Source organism: Phyllobates terribilis, unplaced genomic scaffold (assembly GCF_046119375.1).
Source record: "Phyllobates terribilis strain yellow unplaced genomic scaffold, ASM4611937v1 Scaffold_5__5_contigs__length_657084704, whole genome shotgun sequence".
In the NCBI taxonomy this organism is placed as follows: domain Eukaryota; kingdom Metazoa; phylum Chordata; class Amphibia; order Anura; family Dendrobatidae; genus Phyllobates; species Phyllobates terribilis.
Genome location: NW_027362765.1, coordinates 163,228,635 through 163,249,931, shown reverse-complemented (window position 1 = coordinate 163,249,931; position 21,297 = coordinate 163,228,635). Strand labels below are relative to the sequence as shown.

The 21,297-nt window shown below is 39.1% G+C and overlaps 1 protein-coding gene across 1 annotated transcript; it reads right to left on the bottom strand.

The window, feature by feature from the left end:
• Positions 1 to 5,206: 5,206 nt before the first annotated feature.
• LOC141272515 (keratin, type I cytoskeletal 19-like) lies at positions 5,207 to 20,880 on the bottom strand. Its single transcript, XM_073683322.1, has 8 exons — positions 20,419 to 20,880; positions 19,211 to 19,293; positions 15,490 to 15,646; positions 13,052 to 13,213; positions 9,313 to 9,438; positions 6,420 to 6,637; positions 6,201 to 6,232; positions 5,207 to 5,298 (listed from the first exon to the last, which is right to left on the bottom strand). Exons 1-8 carry the CDS (start codon positions 20,878 to 20,880, stop codon positions 5,207 to 5,209), a joined length of 1,332 nt encoding a protein of 443 aa, XP_073539423.1.
• Positions 20,881 to 21,297: the final 417 nt, after the last annotated feature.

Here is a 21,297-nt window from a genome sequence, read left to right as displayed (position 1 = left end):
CCTGGTAAGAGCCATACTCCCCCACCAGTTGATCCCTGGGAAGCTCGTATTCACATGTGTATGTTTATTTAATTCAAAACTGGTTTATGCTGCACATTTTTTAATAAACCAGCAGAAGACTTAAACGGAAAGTGTTCCTGTGTCTACCTCTCTCAGCAACCGAGTGACCCGATCTAGCACAATACTTAGCATTAGTTTGGGATACAAAATCCTGAAGACAGGTAAAATTTAAAGACAACTAATAGGTGGTAGATATAGTTTATATAGGGAATACCTGCTAACGGGGTCCTTAAAAGATTAATTTCCCTTAAAGAAGAGCCTGATTTCAGTTCTTACCTATCAGATGGTCACCACAATATTTCTTAAAGATGAAAAGTAAGAACATTAGACTAACATATAACAGAAAATATAGACAAGCTAGATAAGCTACAAGATACCTATTCCAGTGATCCATGTGATTTCTAATAAGATTTTATTTTCCTAGTCTAATTAACCATCCTAAACATTTATGATAAGGTTGTAACATAGAATAAAATGACAATAAAGTATGACCAGGTTTACTATAGACACTGACTCATGGTGAAAAATCCTTCTAAGAGGTCTTTTTACATTGACGTGCTAGAATAGTCAGCATAGTGTGAGTGGAAAACACTGTGTGGCTATGAATGACCCTATTCATAATGAGGCGTATGTGGATTTTGTCACTTTACTAACATACTAAGCTACACATATTACTAGCTCCTTATCCTATGAATTAAATTAATGTTAAAAATTTCAGATGAGCTCACCATAATGTATTCTGTAGATTTTTTTTCCTAATTCATCCCTAAATAGAGTTTCTCATAAAATAGTATAGTAGTCAAATAAGTTGGGATCATCCAACAGAAGATCCTTTGTTGATCTAACAAAGTGATGGTCCCCAAATGGTTTAATAGCAGACAACCTTAGTTGGAGATGACACTGGGGTATATTTATTTTGAGTCGCTACTAATCCTAAGATGTTAGTGATATGTCCCATGTGTGCAATGATCACAACAATAAATACATTGCAGTAAGTAGTAGATATCTGTTAGCAGAAGTTTCTTTTCGTCTTTCCATGGAACCGCACTCCATTACTGGGCTCTAGTATGTGAAACCTTTTTTAAATTATATTTTGGTAGGTTCCAACCTATATTTGCCTCCTTAACTGGTAAGATTAATAGAATATAGAACCCTGGACAAGAACTAATGACCGTTACTTGCCATTTTAAGCAGTTTTTCACATAATTTCAAAATTCCTCATGTTGTATGGATAGTGACTGGGCTTATTGTAACTTCCATAGTCGTCTAAAGCTGGACATACACATTAGATAGCTGTAAGCTGATCATTTGGCTAATAGCTATCTCTCCAGATTCCCCACTATACAAGAACACTCTGCTCAGCTGAAGATTCTTGTGTCCTGCTAGAATCACAAGAATTGGGCAATGGAATTCCAATGATGGGTTGGCCACCATACACATTAAATAGTCAGCCAATCCGAGTTCAGTCAACTATTATCTGATATGCATTAAAGGGGTTGTCTGGTCAAATCATATTGATGACCTTTGTCAGATTGGTGGTGGTTTGACATTCAGCACCATCACCGATCATCTGTTACAAGCTCAGCAAGCCGGATGCGAACACATGGAAATCAGCTGCAAAGAGCAGCTCCAAGCAGTGCGTAGCAGTTGCTGCTGGTTACTGCAGAACAGCTCATTTTCAATAAAGTGGCTTTCGAGTATACTACAGAACCAGAGACTTGTACCCCTTGATGAGAATTTTAGTTTTATAGCAGCTGGAAAGCCATAGGCTATTGAGGACAGAAGTAGAGCATAGAGCAAAGTATTGTATTGTATTATTCTCAGACTCTTCTCTTACAGAGAACCTGTCATGAAAATGCAGTTCAATTTGCAGGCATCATTTTGTGGAGCAGGTGGAGTGGAGCAAATTGTTATATAGTTTTGTAACAAAAGAACCAGTATAACCTGTGATTTTATCATTTAAAGCTCTTTTTGTTCTGGGATTTTTGGTCCAGTGGGCGGATCTAACAGTGACTGACAGTTCACTCACTTATACAAAGAAAGCTGTCAGTCACTGATAGGACCCCCCACTGGAACATAACAGAAAGCAGAAGTTTAAATTACCAAAACATAGATCATATTGAATCTTTTGTCACAGGACTATATATCAATCTGTTCAGCTCCCCCTGCTCTATAACATGGTGCCTGCAGATTGGACTGTATTTTCATGGTGACAGGTTCCCATTATGTCATCAGTTTAATTCACCGGTGTCATTTTTCCCAGTATGGCTACCTTGCTTACCTCCAAATTTTGGCTCAACCCTTAACAGATATAAATAGACTATGCTCCAGATTATTTCTTCAACTATGCACTGTTTACATGAAGAATTAAGTCAGAAGCACATAGATCTTGGCAATTTCCTCCTTAAGACCTTGACACACATTAAAGTCATCCAAAACTGCTAATTTTGACAAAAACAGCTGGCCATATGACACAAACCGAACATACATGTGAAATCTGGGGTAGGAAGAGATAGTTGATGACCAAATTAGTTGTCTGCCAACAGTTATCTGATGGGTATGGCCAGTCTTTCGGGAAGTAATGTATCGGCATTGCGAGTGACGCGCCCCCTGGGCCATAGGATACTCGGTAGCCGGGCCGGTCGGTGCTGGGGATGTCTCGGTGGCAGTGACCCGGTCCGTGACCCAGGGCGGTCAATAAAAGGGGAAAAGTAAAAGGGGAATAAAGTTTTTAGAGATAATGTTCATGACGCCACCTGTGGTATGCGGCTATATGTGGTGCAGATCCTCTGGAGCTGATGGTGATGCAGCAGAGTTGGTTCAGCTCTCCACAGGCAGATCTTAGCTATAGGGCAGAATATAGTGATGCTATGAGGTAGATGTTGTTGGTGCTGTGTACTGCAGGGCTGGTGATTGCACAGCAGTCTTCAGGTTTTACTCACAGTTGTTAAGTTCCTCTGGTTACACTTTCCAGATTATAACCGCTCACGTCGTTCTGTGTTCACCAAGAAAGGGGTTTAGCAGCTCTCAAGTATTTCAGGAGTACTTAACTGGACCCGTTCTATGTTCCTTTCTCGGTCATCTTCCCCGCGCTGGCTCTCACCCTCCTGCCCTGCACCTCACAATCAGTGTCCCAAGCCAGTAGCCTTGGATCTTGGAGGGTGAAGTGCAGTTCCCTGGACCCTCTGTGGCCACCTTTTCAGCGATGTAATTGTGGTGGTTGGCAGCTGCACCTTGCAAGTACAGTAGCCTCCGGTTATCTAGCTGAGCCTGATTATTCTCCACTAGTTTAGGGGCCGGTCCCCTCTGCGGCCTGATCCCTCCATGTCCGTGTAGATTCAGGCGCACGGGTGACTTCCTGCACTCCCTGTGCCCATGGGATCCCCTCTGTCTCTGGAGCCTTCCCTCTGCTCCCGTCCTCGCTTTCTCTTTCTTTCCTGGGCCTCTCTTACTAGGCCCCACTCCTCTCAACTCCTGCTCCAAGCAATGGAGCCAGGAGCCTGGACCTCCTACACTGCTCTCCTGAGCAGGACTCGCCCTTACTGAACTCCTTCTACATGGTTCCCTTCCTTCTTATACTCCTACTCACGGTGCTCCCCTGATTTGCTTCCTCCACCCACACCCGCTACATGGTTCCCCCTCTCTTGGTTCCCCCCCTTCCAACCAGGGACAGGGCTCAGCAGTGGATTCGTGCATCTTGCCCCTCCTGCTGGTCTGTAATGGTGTAGTGTTGGATGCAGGTGGGTGGATTCCGGGTAGTACTCCCTCCTTACCTGAGAGTGGGGTACCACACCTCTGGGTGAGATGCAGTACCTCTGTGGCGTCGCCACACGAGCGGGATGAAAGATAAGAGATACAAAGCTCCCTCATCTTACTTTCTTCTGTCCTCTATTCAGCCTTCCTGTTCCACAAATCTTTTCACTTTATGTGACAAGGTAGCTAAGGAGGGTCTCAACAAAAATCCTGCGCACATAGGATATTCACCACTCAGAATGAGAAGTGGGATCATTTTATATAGGTTTTATTATGATTGCAAATAGATCTTTATGGGAAATGGTACTTTCAAAGATCATTTGAGGAGGTTTTGCTGAGGTTTCATATTACATTTATTTTATTAGATTTGTACTGTACACATGAATTCACAATAATTCAATTACAGAATTTTTTAATATACAAAAATATTTACATAAATTAATAATTTATACTGGATATATGAAAGAGAGATAACAGAGATATCAATGTTGTGTAAAAGTGATGTTGTGGAAAATGTGGAGATTTCATATAAGTAAATAAGACTTCAAGGTAGGTCGTGTCTGAGTGTAGTTCGACCATGACAGAGCAGGCCAATTCAAAAACTTGGTGGTCAAGATTAGTGTTGAGCGAATTTGTTCGGCATTTCAAATTCGGGTTCGTGTTCGGAGTTCCGGCTTGTTCGCGCCAGAAAATCGACTCCGCCCGTGAACATTCCTGATTTGCCACGCTGTCACGCAGACGTTATGTCTTCCTTCGTTAGGCCACTCAAACCTCATTTTGACTAGTGTTGAGTAAATTTGTTCAGCATTTCAAATTCGGGTTCGTGTTCGGAGTTCCGGCTTGTTTGCACCAAAAAATCGGCTCCGCCCATGAACATCCCTGATTTGCCACGCTGTCATGCAGATAACATATAAATATAGGATGTGGGTACAAAAATCACACAAAAACTACGGCCCCTTTATGCACCTTTCCTAAAATGCTGCCTCATATGTATGGTAAACAGCTAATTCAAAATGTGGACCCAATGACACTGCACAAACTGTAGTTGAACACCCTCTGGCATCAACATCTGTGATGTTCTCTCTTCTAAGTGTGATATTCCCATACATACATCTTATACTTTTCACCTAATTATTCACTGGGAATATCACCATTGAATTAGAGTTATAATAGTTCATCTAGAGAGTGGATCATTTAAAGAGGTTGTCCACTACTTTAACATTGATGACCACTATGTTAAAGTAGTGGACAACCTCTTTAAAAATTTAAATTTTTTGCTAATTTTGTATTTTTACCAGTGTTTTTAGTCTGTATTTTTTTACCAGTTTATATTTATTATGCAATATGTTGCAGTATGTGATAACACTTCTGTACATTTAACAGTCACTTTCCATTAAAGATGGTGTATCTGTTCTTGTTTTGACACAAATTTCCCGTCTTCAAATTCCTCTATGATTGAAACAATCTTCAAACTTCTATGTGAAACTAAATGGAGAAAGAGCAGAAATACATTAATCATTTGAGAACAGAAACACTCAAAATACCAGTAACATACACAGAAGAGTGAAGTCCCCATATAGAGGTACAACTGGGAGCTCCTGGGTACAAATGCAAAATCTGCAACAGGGCCCCCACTGACCATGTGCCATTTATAACAGTGATCTCTTCTAATATGGCTGAAGAATCTCGCCAACCCCCAACTCCAGATGCAGGGTTTATATACTACCTCTGCATAACTTATAGATGTAGGGGTGCCCTCGTAGCTGAGATGAAATGGGCCCCTCATTAAGATGCAGGACTGGTTGGCAAGAATGTTCTGGTGTATTTTTCTCCTACATTTTTAATAACTTTTGGAGAGTTCAGTACAGGTTTATAAAAGTTATAAAAGAATGGTATCCTCTATCTCTTCTACTTGAGCGATCTCTATTGTGTGTAAGCCCTTTACCACTGCTTCTGGTCAAGCAGCTGGAAAATCTAGAAAATCCAGAAGTCCTAATTCTAGTAATACATATAGCATAATGTCTATCCAAGCATATTGATAACATGGTCACCGTTCTGTTTGTACCATTGAGATTGAAAGACCTGAACCTTCTCCCTCTTCTGCATATACATCCATATTTGCAGTTGCATCCGTTAATGGGGTGTGTTCAAGCTTTTTTGGCTGATTAATATGTTCCCAGCCTCCAATTCTCCCACCTTTCATGAAAATTATTATGTACATGTTACATGCCAGCTCAATTTTTGTCAAACGTGATTAATTTTTAGAACAATGACTACTACAGGTTTAAAACCGTACTACACTCTGGAAAAATTAATCATTTCTATTTTTCATGCCTGAATCAGTTAGATGGGTCCCGTTAACATTTGGGCTAGGAATTTTTACTTGCCTTTTGTTTTTGTAGATTCAGCCAGTGGAATTCTGTAATGAGGAAAAGAGGAAAAATGTAACTGGCTTTATTTCCTAAGATTTAGGCTAATACATAGTCAGTACTACAAATGTATTTTAAACTCATAATCTAACCATACGCATGGACTTTAAAAAGAAACTGATAATCTTGTCCCATCAGTCTATTTTAAAGACACAGTAGCTATTTCTTCCTACATACATGTCTTCTTCTTGCAGGAGACGTCTATATGTAGCGATTTCCATCTCCAGGCGCGTCCTTACACCCATCAGAATCTTATACTCGTGTTGTTGACGCTCCAGGTCGTATCGTAGCCTGGAAAATTCAGCTTCCACATTGTTAACCAAATCTTGTATGTAAGCTAGCTGAGTCCCGTAATCATCTTCTGTTTCGACTAAAGAGTCTTCCAAAGCCAATTTCTGCAACAGGTCACGACAAAGCAAATAGTGATTTGCAGGTTATAATTCTTACTAAACAAATGAGTGGTGATCAAAATATTCGCCCATGTCGTCGACACCACTTTTTGCACAGAAAAAGAGTTACATTGACTTTGACTTTTTTGGCTTCGAAGCATTCTATTGAATGAGAAGATTTCCACACTCAACTAACAATGGCGGTGCCATCAATGCTGCTGCAATGCCAGACACAGCCTATGGACTACAGTGATGCTGTTTCTAGTGGAATAAAGCAGACCCCTTTTCTAATCTTAGGCTTAAGCTTTAAAGGAAATCTGTAATTAGGTGTTTTCTACCTAATCTGAGAGCAGCGTGATGTAAGGGCAGATTATTATTATTATTTATTATTATAGCAGATACCCTGATTCCATAAATGTGTCACTTATTGGGCTGCTTAGTGTCGTTTTTATAAAATCACTGTTTTATCTGCAGGAGATTATCATTACAGGACTAATAACCATAACCCTGCTGACAGGTAGTCAAGCCCTGTCCCCATCACTGATTGGCAGCTTCCTGCCTATGCACAGTGGTGTGGGCGGGGTTACACAAAGCTCAGCATTCAGAGAGAACTGGTAGATCTAGAATCATAGAATCATAGAATTATAGAATCATAGAATGGTAGAGTTGGAAGGGACCTCCTGGGTCATCTGGTCCAACCCCCTGCTCAAAGCAGGATTCACTAGATCATCTCAGACAGATGTCTGTCCAGCCTCTGTTTGAAGACGTCCATTGAAGGGGAACTCACCACCTCTCGTGGCAGCCTGTTCCACTCATTAATCACCCTAACTGTCAAAAAGTTTTTTCTAATATCTAATCTGTGTCTCCTCCCATTTAGTTTCATCCCATTGCTTCTAGTCTTTCCTTGTGCAAATGAGAATAAAGATGATCCTTCTACAATGTGACAGCCCTTGACATATTTGTAGACAGCTATTAAGTCTCCTCTCAGTCTTCTTTTTTGCAAGCTAAACATTCCCAAATCCTGCAACCGTTCCTCACAGGACATGGTTTGCAGACCAGTCACCATTCTGGTCGCTCTTCTCTGAACTTGCTCCAGTTTGTCTATGTCTTTTTTAAAATGTGGTGCCCAAAACTGTACACAGTATTCCAGATGAGGTCTGACCAAAGAGGAGTAAAGACCGATAATGACTTCACGTGATCTAGACTGTATGCTTCTGTTAATACATCCCAGAATTGTATTTGCCTTTTTTGCTGCTGCATCACACTGTTGACTCATGTTCAGTCTATGATCTATTAGTATACCTAAGTCTTTTTCACATGTACTGTTGCTTAGCTCTATTCCTCCCATTCTGTATATGCTTTTTTCATTTTTATTGCCCAGCGGATAAAAGTTTTTCATCAAAACTATAGTTCCCAGTAAAGTAAGTGATACATCGCTGGAATCAAGGTGTCTGTCCTTCCATTATGCTGCTCTCATATGGTGCAGCAAAAACTGGCGACAACAGACACTCTTTAGGCTACATTCCCACAATGAGCTTTTGGTGATTTTTTGACACAGCAGAATTTCTGCAACTATTATATAGATTTGGTTACTTGCAGTTTTTCATTGCGTTTTTGTATGCGTTTTTTAACATGCGTTTCTAGCGCGTTTTTTACACTGCATTTTTTTTGTTCTTATTTTGGTGTGTCATGCTTTAAATAAAGCTGCTTTGTTTTTCGCACTTCCTGGTATTTGGCTTTGACAAAACTTTATTGATATACTTAGGTACGGATAACATGCATTTTCAATGCGCTCCCGGTGCAGAAGCTCACTAAAGACCCACATGCTTTTTTACTTGCTGATTTTCTGCATCTAATTCAAGTCTATGGGGAAAATGCGCACAGAAAATTCAGCGTACCCGCAAGAGAAACTAACATGTTTTTTTTTACGCTGAGTAAAAATAAAAGCACAGCAGGCATGAGATTTCTCTAAATCCTATCCACTTTGCTGGGCCTGTAAGATGCTGTGGTTTTGATGCACCAGAAATACACAGCGTCAAAAACGCACCAAAAGCTCATCGTGGGAACATAGCCTAAGACTAAATATCTTAAAAAATTTAACAGAAGCTGTCTCACCATAGCCAACCCTTTTTAGATAAGATCAGATCAATTAGCTGATTATTCCAAAAGAAGAGAAAAAAGCAACTTCTGCATGGGAAATGTAATAGTACATGGAGGCAAGTGAAATGAAAGTGCTCTGTTCTTGCCCGTTGGGCAACCATATGATCTCATAGCATATAGACAAGGATTGAGTTCATGATTGTTAACAATACTGTAGCATGGCGCTGTAAAGCCAAATACAGAATTAGGTTAGCTCACTTCTGCTGGGAATTTCATGTAGCAACAGTAGTCCAGAAAGTTGAAGGAGACCGGTACTGGAAAACTTCAAAAACATTTTTATTAAGGTCTAAAAAAAATCAAATTAGGCCATCAGTGGCAAAGCGGCATCTCTTGACTTACATGTTTCTGACCTATTTGTTCTTTACTCATAGCTTTGTTATAACTATGATTTTAGAACTTATGGGGTGCTGATCTCCACCAAGTTTTCTGGACTACTGTACTAATTGTTTAACATACTTCATGTCAATACCAAAAGTTCACAGACTCATTGTTCTACCTCATCTTACAGTGTAAGCACATACTTTGCTCATGTCAGCATGAAGATCGATCTCTAATGTCTGTATTGTGTGCCGTAGATCAATGACTTCAGTTTTCACCGTCTGCAGCAGCTCGGTCCCGGAAATCATTTGTTGGTTCAATTCTTCACTCTATGCATTTAAAGGAAAATATAAAACATGACATTTAACTTCCCTATCCCAGCTTTAGATCCATATACTTAACAAGTCTCTGTAACTTTTGAAAGGTTGCAGCTGGACAGGTCCTTGATGGGAGATATGTGTCACTGTGGTGGTTTTTAATAGGGCAGTATGGCTCCAGGTTTTTAGGAGCAGTCAGAAGAGATTGGTGGAACTGGCTGCTCCCATATCACCAACCCAGGAGTTGAATGGACTATTTAAGTAAGCTCAGCTGCTTCAGTCTTGGTCTGGGAGTGGAGGTGGAAAGACTTCTAGTGTTGTGTCTCTGCCAGGGACTAAGAGCTGGACATTTGTCTGAATGGGTGAGCTCATGTTATCATATGGCCTGTTTATTTTCTGTGTGTTTTTGTTTCACCTTTATGCCGGAGGAAAGATCCTTTGTTTTCCATTATGAGAAAGTTTCTGAAGTCTAATAAACCTTCCTGTTTGCACCAAGAAGCTTCCTGCCTGTGTGGACCCGGCGACTACCAAAGAGTGAAATCCTCATACCTTGCACTTAGAATTTTGCAATCTAATTGCTTATCTTCTGATTATAAAACACAACCATCTATTCTTAAAAAGTACCTTTCACAAGATTTTTTTATAATTTAAATTGAATACCTCCTCCACTGGGCTCTGCTCTACTAATTCCGGAACAGTTTTTAATTTTATTTTTTGCCTCTTTGTTCCAAAATGATGTCGCCTGGTAAAAAGATTTTAAAAAATCCCCTTCGGCCAACTGGGCATATACCATTGAACTCCTCTGTGGGTGCGGCTATGTTTTGATTGGCCAGCAGCATCAGACGAGAAAAAGCAAAGGCCCACAGAGAAGATCTGTGGCATACGCCCAGTAGGTTGAAGGGAACATTTGCACCCTTATTACTGGGGGTGTAACTTTGGAACAGAGGGGCACAGAAGAAAAACAAAAAAGTTCTACAATCAGTGGACCAATTTGGTTGGTTACTCAGTTTAAATTTTAAAAATCCAGCACAAATTCCTTCTTAAAGAGATTCTATTAGATTTCTTCCTAAAAAGCTAATACTAGTGTTGGGTAGTACATCTAAAGACAAGTGATATAAAACCTGCATTGAAATTACCAGTGATGGAAAAAACTAAGCTTTATTCTTTATGCAAATAAGATCACATGTGGTTTTTTGGAGGTCCACTGCCAGACATGTGGTCTGCTTATGTTGATAAACTCACTTCCACGCCTCCCCTTTGTCTTGATTGTTGGTGTCCGGAAAAAACAGCCTGTCTGGCTCTAAAATTCAGCACCTGCACCGTTTATTCCAGGGGTGGCACATGTGGCATGTGAGATACTTTCAGGGCTGTGGGCATGGTAAGTAAATCTGCACAGTCAGGTACTTTTCCCGATGCCTTTATCTGCACTATCTGGTGTTTGTTTTAGTATGGAGACATCTAATCACAGCCAGTTAGATGTTGAGGTGGTCCGGCTGGGGAGGTGACATAGTTTTGCACAGTCCTTCGTGTCTGCAGCAATCTCTAGTCTATCTACATGACTCACATTCTGTATGTATTATCATGTTATATTGGATTCAGGAGAAAAAAGGAAAAGCCAGAAATATTGGTAATTTTAATATGAACTTTCAGTACATATGGTCATGTTCAGACTTCACCCTGATCTTTTCGATTAGGCCCCATTAAAAAAATAGTTTCAGAAGTCCTGCTTTAATCATTTTAATTTGCTTTGTAGGTCTTTCTTTTGCTTAAATCTATTTTTGAAGTTTTAAAATTTGTGATCATTTGATTTCTACAGCTTCTATGGATCACAGTACATTGACTTTAGAATGCATTAAAGGGTTGTTAATAGTGATAAGCGAGTATGTTCTGTTAACCCTTTCGGCGAGCATGCTCGGGTGCTCGCCGAGTATCTTCAGCGTGTTATGTTTTCGTCACTCCGTGCTCATGATTTGTGACTGTTTGACAGCTTTAATACATGTGATGAATGCATAAGAAACAGGCATTCCTCACATGTATTAAAGCTGCCAAACAGTCGCAAATCATGCGACTAAAACATAACACCCGAGCATGCTGAAGATACTCGGAAAACACCCGAAAATCTCAAGTAACGAGCATGCTCACTCATCACTAGTTAACTTTCATCCAGCTTCTGTCCTCAGGCTCATTTAGGTATAAAAAAAACAGACTAATCTTTACTTACCCTCCCCCAGTCCAGAATTGTGCTTCCAACACTACCACTGTTGTTTGGCTGCAGAAATGACGACAGTTCTGCAGCCAATCAGTGAGGTCAGTGACTCATGCCATCAACATTGGAAGTTGCGGAACTCAGTGATTAGCTGCAGCACTATCGATGTCATGTCACTGCCGCAGTCAAACGACAGAGACCAAGGAAGCACAGGAAACACATCGGGGGAGAGTGAGTAAAGCTGAGTTTTTATCTCTACACATAACTGAGTGTGTGGGCAGATGTTTGGCTAAAGACTGAGGTCAAACCCTTTAACAGTGAACTTGTTCTGACAACAGAATTTGTAAACCTTATTTTTCCTCTCATGAAACATCTTTCAAGCTAATTTATGAGCTGAACTTTGATGTGGTCTTCAATCAGTTTAATTTACGGAAGGATTCATTGGTAACTCATTCTGCAGCATGCTATGTCCGAAGCTGAAGAAGCTGTAGTAGCAAAAAGATTAAAAATTGAATAAGATCCTTTTGCAAAAAAATATATATATATTTTTGGCCAAAAAATTTATTAATTTAGGTTAAAAAAATGCCATGAATGTATCCATATCCAGCAGTTTGTCCGTGTGGAAAATTAAGGAGGCAATTTTCTGAAATAATCTGTCAGGCGCATAGTAGAAGAAATAATTTGATGTTTTCGCCAGTCAAGTTCCTGCTTTTGCTCGAATTACATATTTGGAGATAAGCGTACAGCTTTGCAGAGAAGCCTCAACTTTCATCTTCTGAGATGTTTGGCTTGGTAAGCCTTCTGTGCTCCCCTGAAATGGTATATTCGTTTCCTTGACCGTGTTTGATGGCACACACTAGTTGTAGAACCATTTTATGGACAACTAGGCTCTCTGGATCCTCTCTTAGTCAACTTCTCCTTAAAAACTCACCAGCTCTGGTAAATGTAGAAATATATGGTGCTGGTCTCTCCATGGTCCACCAATCTAGGCAATATATGAGATGGAAACAGTTCTTCACCGTAAATAAGCAGTGAGCCTTTATTACACTGGTACAACGCCTCAGATTCTGTGAGCCAGCCTCAGAGAGGGTCACAGAAGCTGAAACCTTGCTTGAGGTGAATAAAGATTTGCTGTTTATTTTTGGTGAAGACCTGTCTGCGTCACTTATACTGATAATTTATTCATGGACTTTCTTATAATTTTGGAAAACAATCCTTTGCATATCGTCATAAAAAATCAAAGCCACAAAGGGTCGGAACTTGGGCCTAGAGTAGTCTGTAGGCACCATATTTGAGAGTCGGAATATAGCTGAATACAAAGTATGTCAAGTATATATAGACTTTAAAAATAAGGGGACCACAATCATGAAATAATAGTCTAACTATTCATACAGCTGCTCCTTCCAGAGGATCCAGTACCTGAGTGATGAACCAGGTCTCCACATCCTTCATGTTTTCCGCCATCAAGCTTTCATATTCCCTTCGGATTTCTAACAAGATCTTACTCAGGTCGGCTGACGGCGCAGCTTCAACTTCCACATTGACTCTGGCGCCTAGTTGTGTTTCAAGGCTCTTTACTTCCTAAAGAAATACCAAATTGTAATTCTATTAAATATATAGATGAAAAATAAAAAGACATCAAATGTATTGTGCAGCATGGAATTGATCTGACTGAACCCTGCAGGATAATTATTGTTTGTTTTATATTTATATGTAAGGACTCATTCAGATGTCCGATATCCTCATATACTGCATGTTCTTCAATCTATATTCCTCACACCAAATACACCAGATAAATACAAAAGCATCATCTCACCTCCATGTGATTCTGGCTGTTCCATCAGCCTAACGGCAATCAATATGTTGAGACTTCAGTGGAGTGATACCGGCTCAAATAAATACAATCTCAGTAGAAAAGATTATTTCACACAAACTCCGGGCAAGACTAAATAAAAAAGTCTCTTTATAACATTGGTGTTTGTGTGAAGCCAGCTTTTCTATGGAAACTGTACAGTGCAGTATAATATAGAGAGATGTAGTATTATACAGTACAGTGTGGTGAGGTGTAGTATTATACAGTATAATATAGTGAGATGTAGTATTATACAGCACAGTGTGGTGAGGTGTAGTATTATACAGTATAATATAGTGAGATGTAGTATTATACAGTACAGTGTGGTGAGGTGTAGTATTATACAGTATAATATAGTGAGATGTAGTATAATACAGTACAGTGTGGTGAGGTGTAGTATTATACAGTATAATATAGTGAGATGTAGTATTATACAGTACAGTGTGGTGAGGTGTAGTATTATACAGTATAATATAGTGAGATGTAGTATTATACCGTACAGTGTAGTGATGTGTAGTATTGTACAGTACAACGTAGTGAGGTGTAGTATTATACAGTACAGTGTGGTGAGGTGTAGTATTATACAGTATAATATAGTGAGATGTAGTATTATACAGTACAGTGTGGTGAGGTGTAGTATTATACAGTATAATATAGTGAGATGTAGTATTATACAGTACAGTGTGGTGAGGTGTAGTATTATACAGTATAATATAGTGAGATGTATTATACCGTACAGTGTAGTGATGTGTAGTATTGTACAGTACAACGTAGTGAGGTGTAGTATTATACAGTACAGTGTAGTGAGGTGTAGTATTATGCAGTATAGTGTAGTGAGGTGTAGTATTGTACAGTACAATGTAGTGTAGTGAGGTCTAGTATTATACAGTGCAGTGTAGTGAGGTGTAGTATTATACAGTGCAGTGTAGTGAGCTGTAGTATTGTACAGTATAGTGTATTGAGGTGTAGTATTATACAGTGCAGTGTAGTGAGCTGTAGTATTGTACAGTACAGCGTAGTGAGGTGTAGCATTATACAGTACAGTGTAGTGAGGTGTACTATTACACAGTACAGTGTAGTGAGGTGTAGTATTGTACAGTACAGTGTAGTATTATACTGTACAATGTAGTGTAGTGAGGTGTAGTATTATTCAGTACAGTGTAGTGAGGTGTAGTATTATACAGTGTAGTGTAGTTTAGTGAGGTATAGTATTGTATGGTATAATGTAGTGAGGTTTAGTAGTGTACAGTGTAGTGTAGTTTAGTGAGGGGTAGTATTGTATGGTATAATGTAGTGAGGTGTAGTATTGTACAGTGTAGTGAAGTGAGGTGTATTATTGTACAGTATAGTGTAGTTTAGTGAAAAGTAATATTGTTATTGTATGGAGTAGTGTAGTGAGGTGTAGTATTGTAAAGTGTAGTATTGTCTAGTGTAGTATAGTGTTGTGAGGTATAGTGTAGTTTAGTGAAATGTAATATTGTTATTGTACAGTGTAGTGAGGTGTATTATTGCACAGTATAGTGTAGTTTAGTGAAATATAATATTGTTATTGTATAGTGTTGTGTAGTGAGGTGTAGTATTGTGAAGTGTAGTATTGTCTAGTGTAGTATAGTATTGTACAGTGTTGTACATTGTACTGAGACATAGTATTGTACAGTGCAATGTTGTGTTGTATAGTACTGTACAGTATAGTGTAATGATGTTTTGCCTTGCATGGTATATTGTAGGGAGGTGTAGTATTGTACAATATGTTGTAGGAAGGTAGACTATTGTACATTAAACTGTTGTGTACTATTGTACAATATAGTGTAGCAAAGTGTATGTTATAGTGTAATGTGGTGTAGTATTGTACATTTATTGTTTAGTATTGTACATTATTGTGTAGTATTGAACATTATAGTGTAGTGTTGTGTAGTATTGTACATTATTGTGTAGTGAGATGTAGTGCTGTATAGTGTAGTACAAAAATAGTAACTCACAGGTCCATCATCCTCAATCACAGTACCTCATTATGACTCTTCTTTAGTAATGACAAATCTTCCATGAGAAAATTAATCTGAAATTCAAGGTCAAATTTTTCCAAAGTCAGTCCATCAAGACCTTTCCGCAAGGCTTTAATATCTGCTTCTATATTATTCCGTAAACTGAGCTCCATGGAATATCTTGAAAAAAAATCATATCACGTTATTTCAACCTATGTTATTAATGACAGATGATGCTATAACTAATCATTATAATTTGTTTTTGATTTTATTAAGGACCTTTCACTAAATTTTTCATTTTCAATTTTTACTGGGAGAAGAAGTCCACGTCCCCAGTGAAAACACCCACTTGGACTTAACTAAACTTAACTCATTGGTTACCAAATACTTTGACAGCTAATATCTTCACAACGGAGAGGCAAAATTCAAAACAAATACAAAAATGTAATTTCGCTCTGCAGCCGTTATTACATCGTGTGTCCATTTTAGCATGACATTTTGGGTGAATTGTCCTCTTTCAGTGCTCCTGTGAGGGTTTCTCCACTCGGACTCTCATCCGTTGCTAGAATGTGGCTGCACAGGCAATGTGAAGATAACACAACTCATCTTTTTCATTCTCATAATTGGTGGGAGTCCCAACATTTGGACCCTTACTGATCACCGAGTGACAGCATATCTTCAACATCTTTAAACTACAGATTCGCAAATGAACAGTAGAATAATGACAATGGACATTTCCACTAGTGCAATCCTCGCCATAATATTATTATGTAGTAATAATAATAACATTAGCAAATACCTGCAATTATAAACATAGTATAGTTCTTCTGCTTAGCTATGTCACTTTGACCATGTGCAGGGCATTTCAGTAGCTTAGGTATCCTTGGTTATGACAACTGGCAACTAACTAACTGTCTCTTTATGAGTGGTCGTAACCATGAATACCTAAGCTACTGCAATGCCCTTCACATGGGGTAAGCGGCCTAGAGAATCAGAAGAACTATACTACATTTCTAATTGGGGCTATTTGCTAATATTATTATTATACCTACTACATATTGGGATAGGATCTTGGAGATGGGAACACCCCTTAAATGATAGGTTGTCTGTCTCAACTAATAAAGATGAGAAAGACAACAACTGATAAGCACTGAAAATGGCATTCTTATTCTAAGGCCCAATAGACATTGGTAAGTGATGGGCAGAAATAGCTTGCTAACCCCTAGTGATTTGACAAATTTGGGACATTAGATTGCAGCCATTTTACTAATCTAACATGTGTCACTTTACGTGGTAATAATACTTTATGTTATTATTACATTTAGGTAAATTAGTTTTGTGTTTATTTAAAAAAAAAAATTAATTTACAAAAAAAAAATTGGACCTATTTCAAATCCTTCTGCCAACGAAGTGGATATTCATAAAACAAAAAACAGTTAATTATTACATTTTCCACATGTCTAATTTTTGTTGCCATCATTTTTTATATATCCATTTATTTGGGGGACATTGGAACTCTTAGTTTAGTAGTATAAACCTATATTTTTAGGGACTTATTCAGTTTTCAAGTACCTTTAATCACGCAATTTTAAACAATGCATTCCTTATAGTGTTCAAAATAGTATTTCGGAAGTTTCTTAACTTTTTATCTATTTCACAGGATTTAGATAAACTTGGACGTAAAATCAGTCAATGTCATCATCAATGTCAGATGAGCAGATGACGTACTGTTCTAATCACTTGACTGCTGGAGCAAATCTCAAGCCTCAATGGACCTGTGTCAGAAGAAAGGTGACACCATTGCTTTCATTGTTGCAAACCACCAGAGCGACCTGTGCTTGATCCATGTGGGTGACAGCAGTTGAGTATGGCTTAGTTTCACTATATCCATGCCTCAAGTAGAGTTTTTATTTCGCCCACACATGCATGATGAAACCCAACCTCTGCCACTGGGGAGAGCTGGGCCGCCTCTATACCGTATTGTTACACGCATGCCGCTAGGTTCAGATAGGGCGAGACGGGTTTCATTAATTCTTTGGAATCCTGGGGGAACCGTTACTCAGGGCGACCATAGGCTGCAGCTTCTCTCAAGCACATGATAGATTCAGTTGCTGACCAGACACATCTGACAAGAGTCTTTTTCAACAGTTTAACAGTGGAATTTAACCTGAAGCACGGCCAGTGCAATTCAGGGATATTACAGCAATAATCTTCATTACAGTACAGTTTAATAAAGCAGGCACAGTAACCTCAGTCTCTTCAGTAGCAGAAATCAGCACAGATTAGATCTCTTGGCAGCACACTTCTATGCATAAACAGCAGGCTTTTCCTTCACAAGGACTCACTAGTACACACCATTCTTTATCCTGCATGGAGATGGAGAGGGGGAGGGTTTGATGAGGGAGATGATCCCTGTGACACAATTCCTTCCAGTCCTTATCTTGCTGCCCGATAATACTCTGCACTGTTAGTTCAGGGAGTTTATCTGACCTGTGTTTAGTTTCTCTCCTGATCTGAATCCTGTTCAGTTGCCTTCTCACAGATCCAGATAACACACCACCTTTCTTCTCGGCTTCAGCCAGACTCCAATAACAAGTTCCCCACAATCCCCATAGGGCTCTGCTAAAACACTCCCTGTCTCCTACTGTGTTAACCCTCTAGTTACTGGATGCTTCTGAAGCACAACAGCACTACTTCTGCATGTCACAGTATGCATTAGACCTGACATGGATATTTTACTAAATCGGATCCTTGGCCTGTGGACCAAGGGCTTGGAGCAAACTTTCATCTGTACTGTTTTATGAAAATGTGCTTATTCCCTATCCCTTTCAGTGCATGGCACACGTAGACACATAGCTTTCCTTAACACAGCCCAGATGGGGCTGTTTAGCTGCTCCTTCCAGCTGCCCGGTCTGTTCTGGCGCAAAGGCGCCATTTACCACCATTCGTGTTTTTTTTTCTCCTGTGCAGATAGGCAAGTTGGCAACTGTACACAGTCTTGGTGTTAATACTTGTGCTCTGGACCATAACAACAGATCAGACATTGAAGACTTGATAAGTTGGTAGATTTCCTGGTCATTGTAGGATTTTATCCTTATGTTTGCCGGTTCCCCGCACATTGGACTTATCATAACATCTATTCTCACCGGTAGCATCTGATCAAAACCATACAATTTACTGCTTATTATTTATGTAATAGGTGTAATATTAATAATAATAATAATATTAATAATATTAGAAAATAACTCCAATTAGAAATGTAGTACATTTCTTCTAATTCGCTATGTCACTTACCCCATGTGCAGGGCATTGGAGTAGCTTAGACATCCATTATTATGACCACTTATATAGTGACAGTTAGTTAGCTGTTAGTGGTCGTAACCATGTATACCTAAGCTACTGCAATGCCTGCACATGGGGTAAGCGTGATAGCCAATCAGAAAAACTATACAACATTTCTAATTGGAGGTATTTGCTAATATTATTATGACACCTACTACATATTGGGATAGGATCTTGGAGATGGGAATACCCCTTTAAGTTCAGTGTATTGGTTCAGCCCTTCACAACAGTCCTAGTTTCGCATGTGGTCCCTTGAGAAAGTTAATTACTCACCCCTGTGTTACACTGTTGGTTAACCCATATGATATTCTATTCCAACACTCAACCACTATAAAATCTAATACCTAAAGACAACATAGATGTCTTGTTATAGTTTTCTTTCTTTACATATAAGCTTCTTACTTGTTTAGTAGGTCATCCCCTGCAAGACGGGCATTGTCTATGTGCAGAACAGCCTGCGAATTCTCAATAGTAGCATTCAAAATCTGGAAAGGATGGCAGAAACTGAAGCTGAATATGTCAGATAAACGACTCAAAGCCAAATATTACACACAATATATATTATATATGGAATACAAATTATTAATATATGATATGATTGATTATTTTTCATTTTGATACAACTTAAAAAAAACTGACCCCTGAGTTCCCTAAAGTGGTTCTCCTCTTTGGAAAATCATTTTATGTTAGAAGTGACTCTCTATGCTTTGCAGATGACAGTCTGCTGAGACCACTAGAAATCTATTTTATCCTGGGAGTACTGTATCATTACACCATTTTCATGAAATATATGGGTTGCACAAGGCATGGACACCCTAGATCCTCCAGAGCCAAAGAAATTACTTGTAGCTGCTACCTGCTCTATCTAATAGATGAAGCTCCTGAATGGGGACCCAGTAACTACTGTTAGTTCAGAATTTCTAATAGTGTCTTTGAAAATATTTTTTAAAACAAGATTTTTTGTTAAACTTTAAGACAGCAGATTTAAAGTCAAAATCTCAGAGTGGTGTCAAAGAGGTATGGGCAACTTTTTTGAGGACACAGACCCTTCATTTTAAAGGGAACCTGTCATCTCATTCATGCTGCCCAAATCTCAGGCAATATGAAAGTGCTCTGGCGATTCAGAAAAAATAAACTTTAAAGATCTGGCCTGGAACCATAACCAGACTAATATTGTGCCGCCCCTGGCCAGCTCTTCCCAGCGCTGCTGCAGGTGATTGACAGGTCTCTCCCTCATATGTGCATAAGATCATTAAAGTTTATTCTCTCTTAAACGCTGGAGAATTTCAGAGAAAAATATACCTGGCTACAATTGTGCAGCTGTATTTCTGGTATGTCTATATCAGTGTTCCCCAACTCCAGTCCTCAAGGTCCACCAACAGGTCATATTTTCAGGATTTTTCTTACTATTACACAGGTGATGATATTATTGCCTGTGCAGGTAATGCAATTATCACCTGAGCAATAGTAAGGAAATCCTGAAAACATGACCTGTTGGTGGGCCTTGAGGACTGGAGTTGGGGAACTCTGGTCTATATGACATCACAGATGCTTAGTTTGACTGAAAACAGAACATCCTCCATTAACCTCTATCTGCAGACTTTTATTACCTCTTTTTGAAGCTCCTCGATGGTCTTGAAGTAGGCTTTGTAGTTTGGTAGCTCTTTTGGAGCATTTTTCTCATCCCATGCCTGTATCTTTCTTTCCAGTCGATTATTTTCTTCTTTTAGTTCTGCAACCTGTTCTAAATAATATGCAAGCCGATCATTTAGAAACTTCATGGTTTCTTTAGAGTTCGTGCTGAATAAGCTTCCATTCTTCCACTCATTATTACTTCTACCGGCTCTAAGACTATAGCTTTTGTGTACACGCTCAGGTCCAAAAACATAATGAAAAGCATCCTGAGCTGTTCTCCTTGGCTTTGTTCCACCAAGTACACTAAATGTCTCTGAGCAGCATCCATTGTATGATAAGGACAAACGCCTTGATATTTTTTTAGGGTCACCACCAAAATGATAAGTTCCTCTGTGGGATCCAGCAGAAGACCAAGCTTTCCTCCCACTGCTGCTCATGGTGATACAATAGTTAGGTCCAGGTAGGTTGTTAGAGATCTTATTTTAAATTAAGAAAAGTAAAACTTCAAGGTATACTTCTTTTATAGGTCGTGTAGTGGGTGTCGCATAGAGAAGAGTGTTTTTATAGGAATTTTACAAGCGTCCGTCCCTATGCCAGGCCTATTCCCAGCTCCATCAAAGGTTTTTTAACTATATAGAATATTTTGTGTCTATGTAGGAAGGTGAGCATCACACGAGGCGACACCCTGTGAGACACAAAAGTAAAGACTAGTTGTAGCTGTCAAAAAGTCACTAAGTATACACTACTCACAGTGTGGGAATCTAGGTGTCTTGTGTAATATAATTTCTTATTACTAGGTTAATAGTAAGAAGCACATTGTAATTGTTAGTGTCAATGAAAGGTTTAACAGTGTG

Bases quoted from the DNA above. Each gene is read 5' to 3' on its own strand.
- LOC141272515 (XM_073683322.1), bottom strand. From the start codon at position 20,880: ATGAGCAGCAGTGGGAGGAAAGCTTGGTCTTCTGCTGGATCCCACAGA. The intron at 13,214-15,489 runs GTACTGTGATTG...GTATTTCTTTAG, and splicing joins TAAAGAAGAGTCATAATGAG to GAAGTAAAGAGCCTTGAAAC. The intron at 9,439-13,051 runs GTACTGGATCCT...TTAAATGCATAG, and splicing joins AGACCTGGTTCATCACTCAG to AGTGAAGAATTGAACCAACA.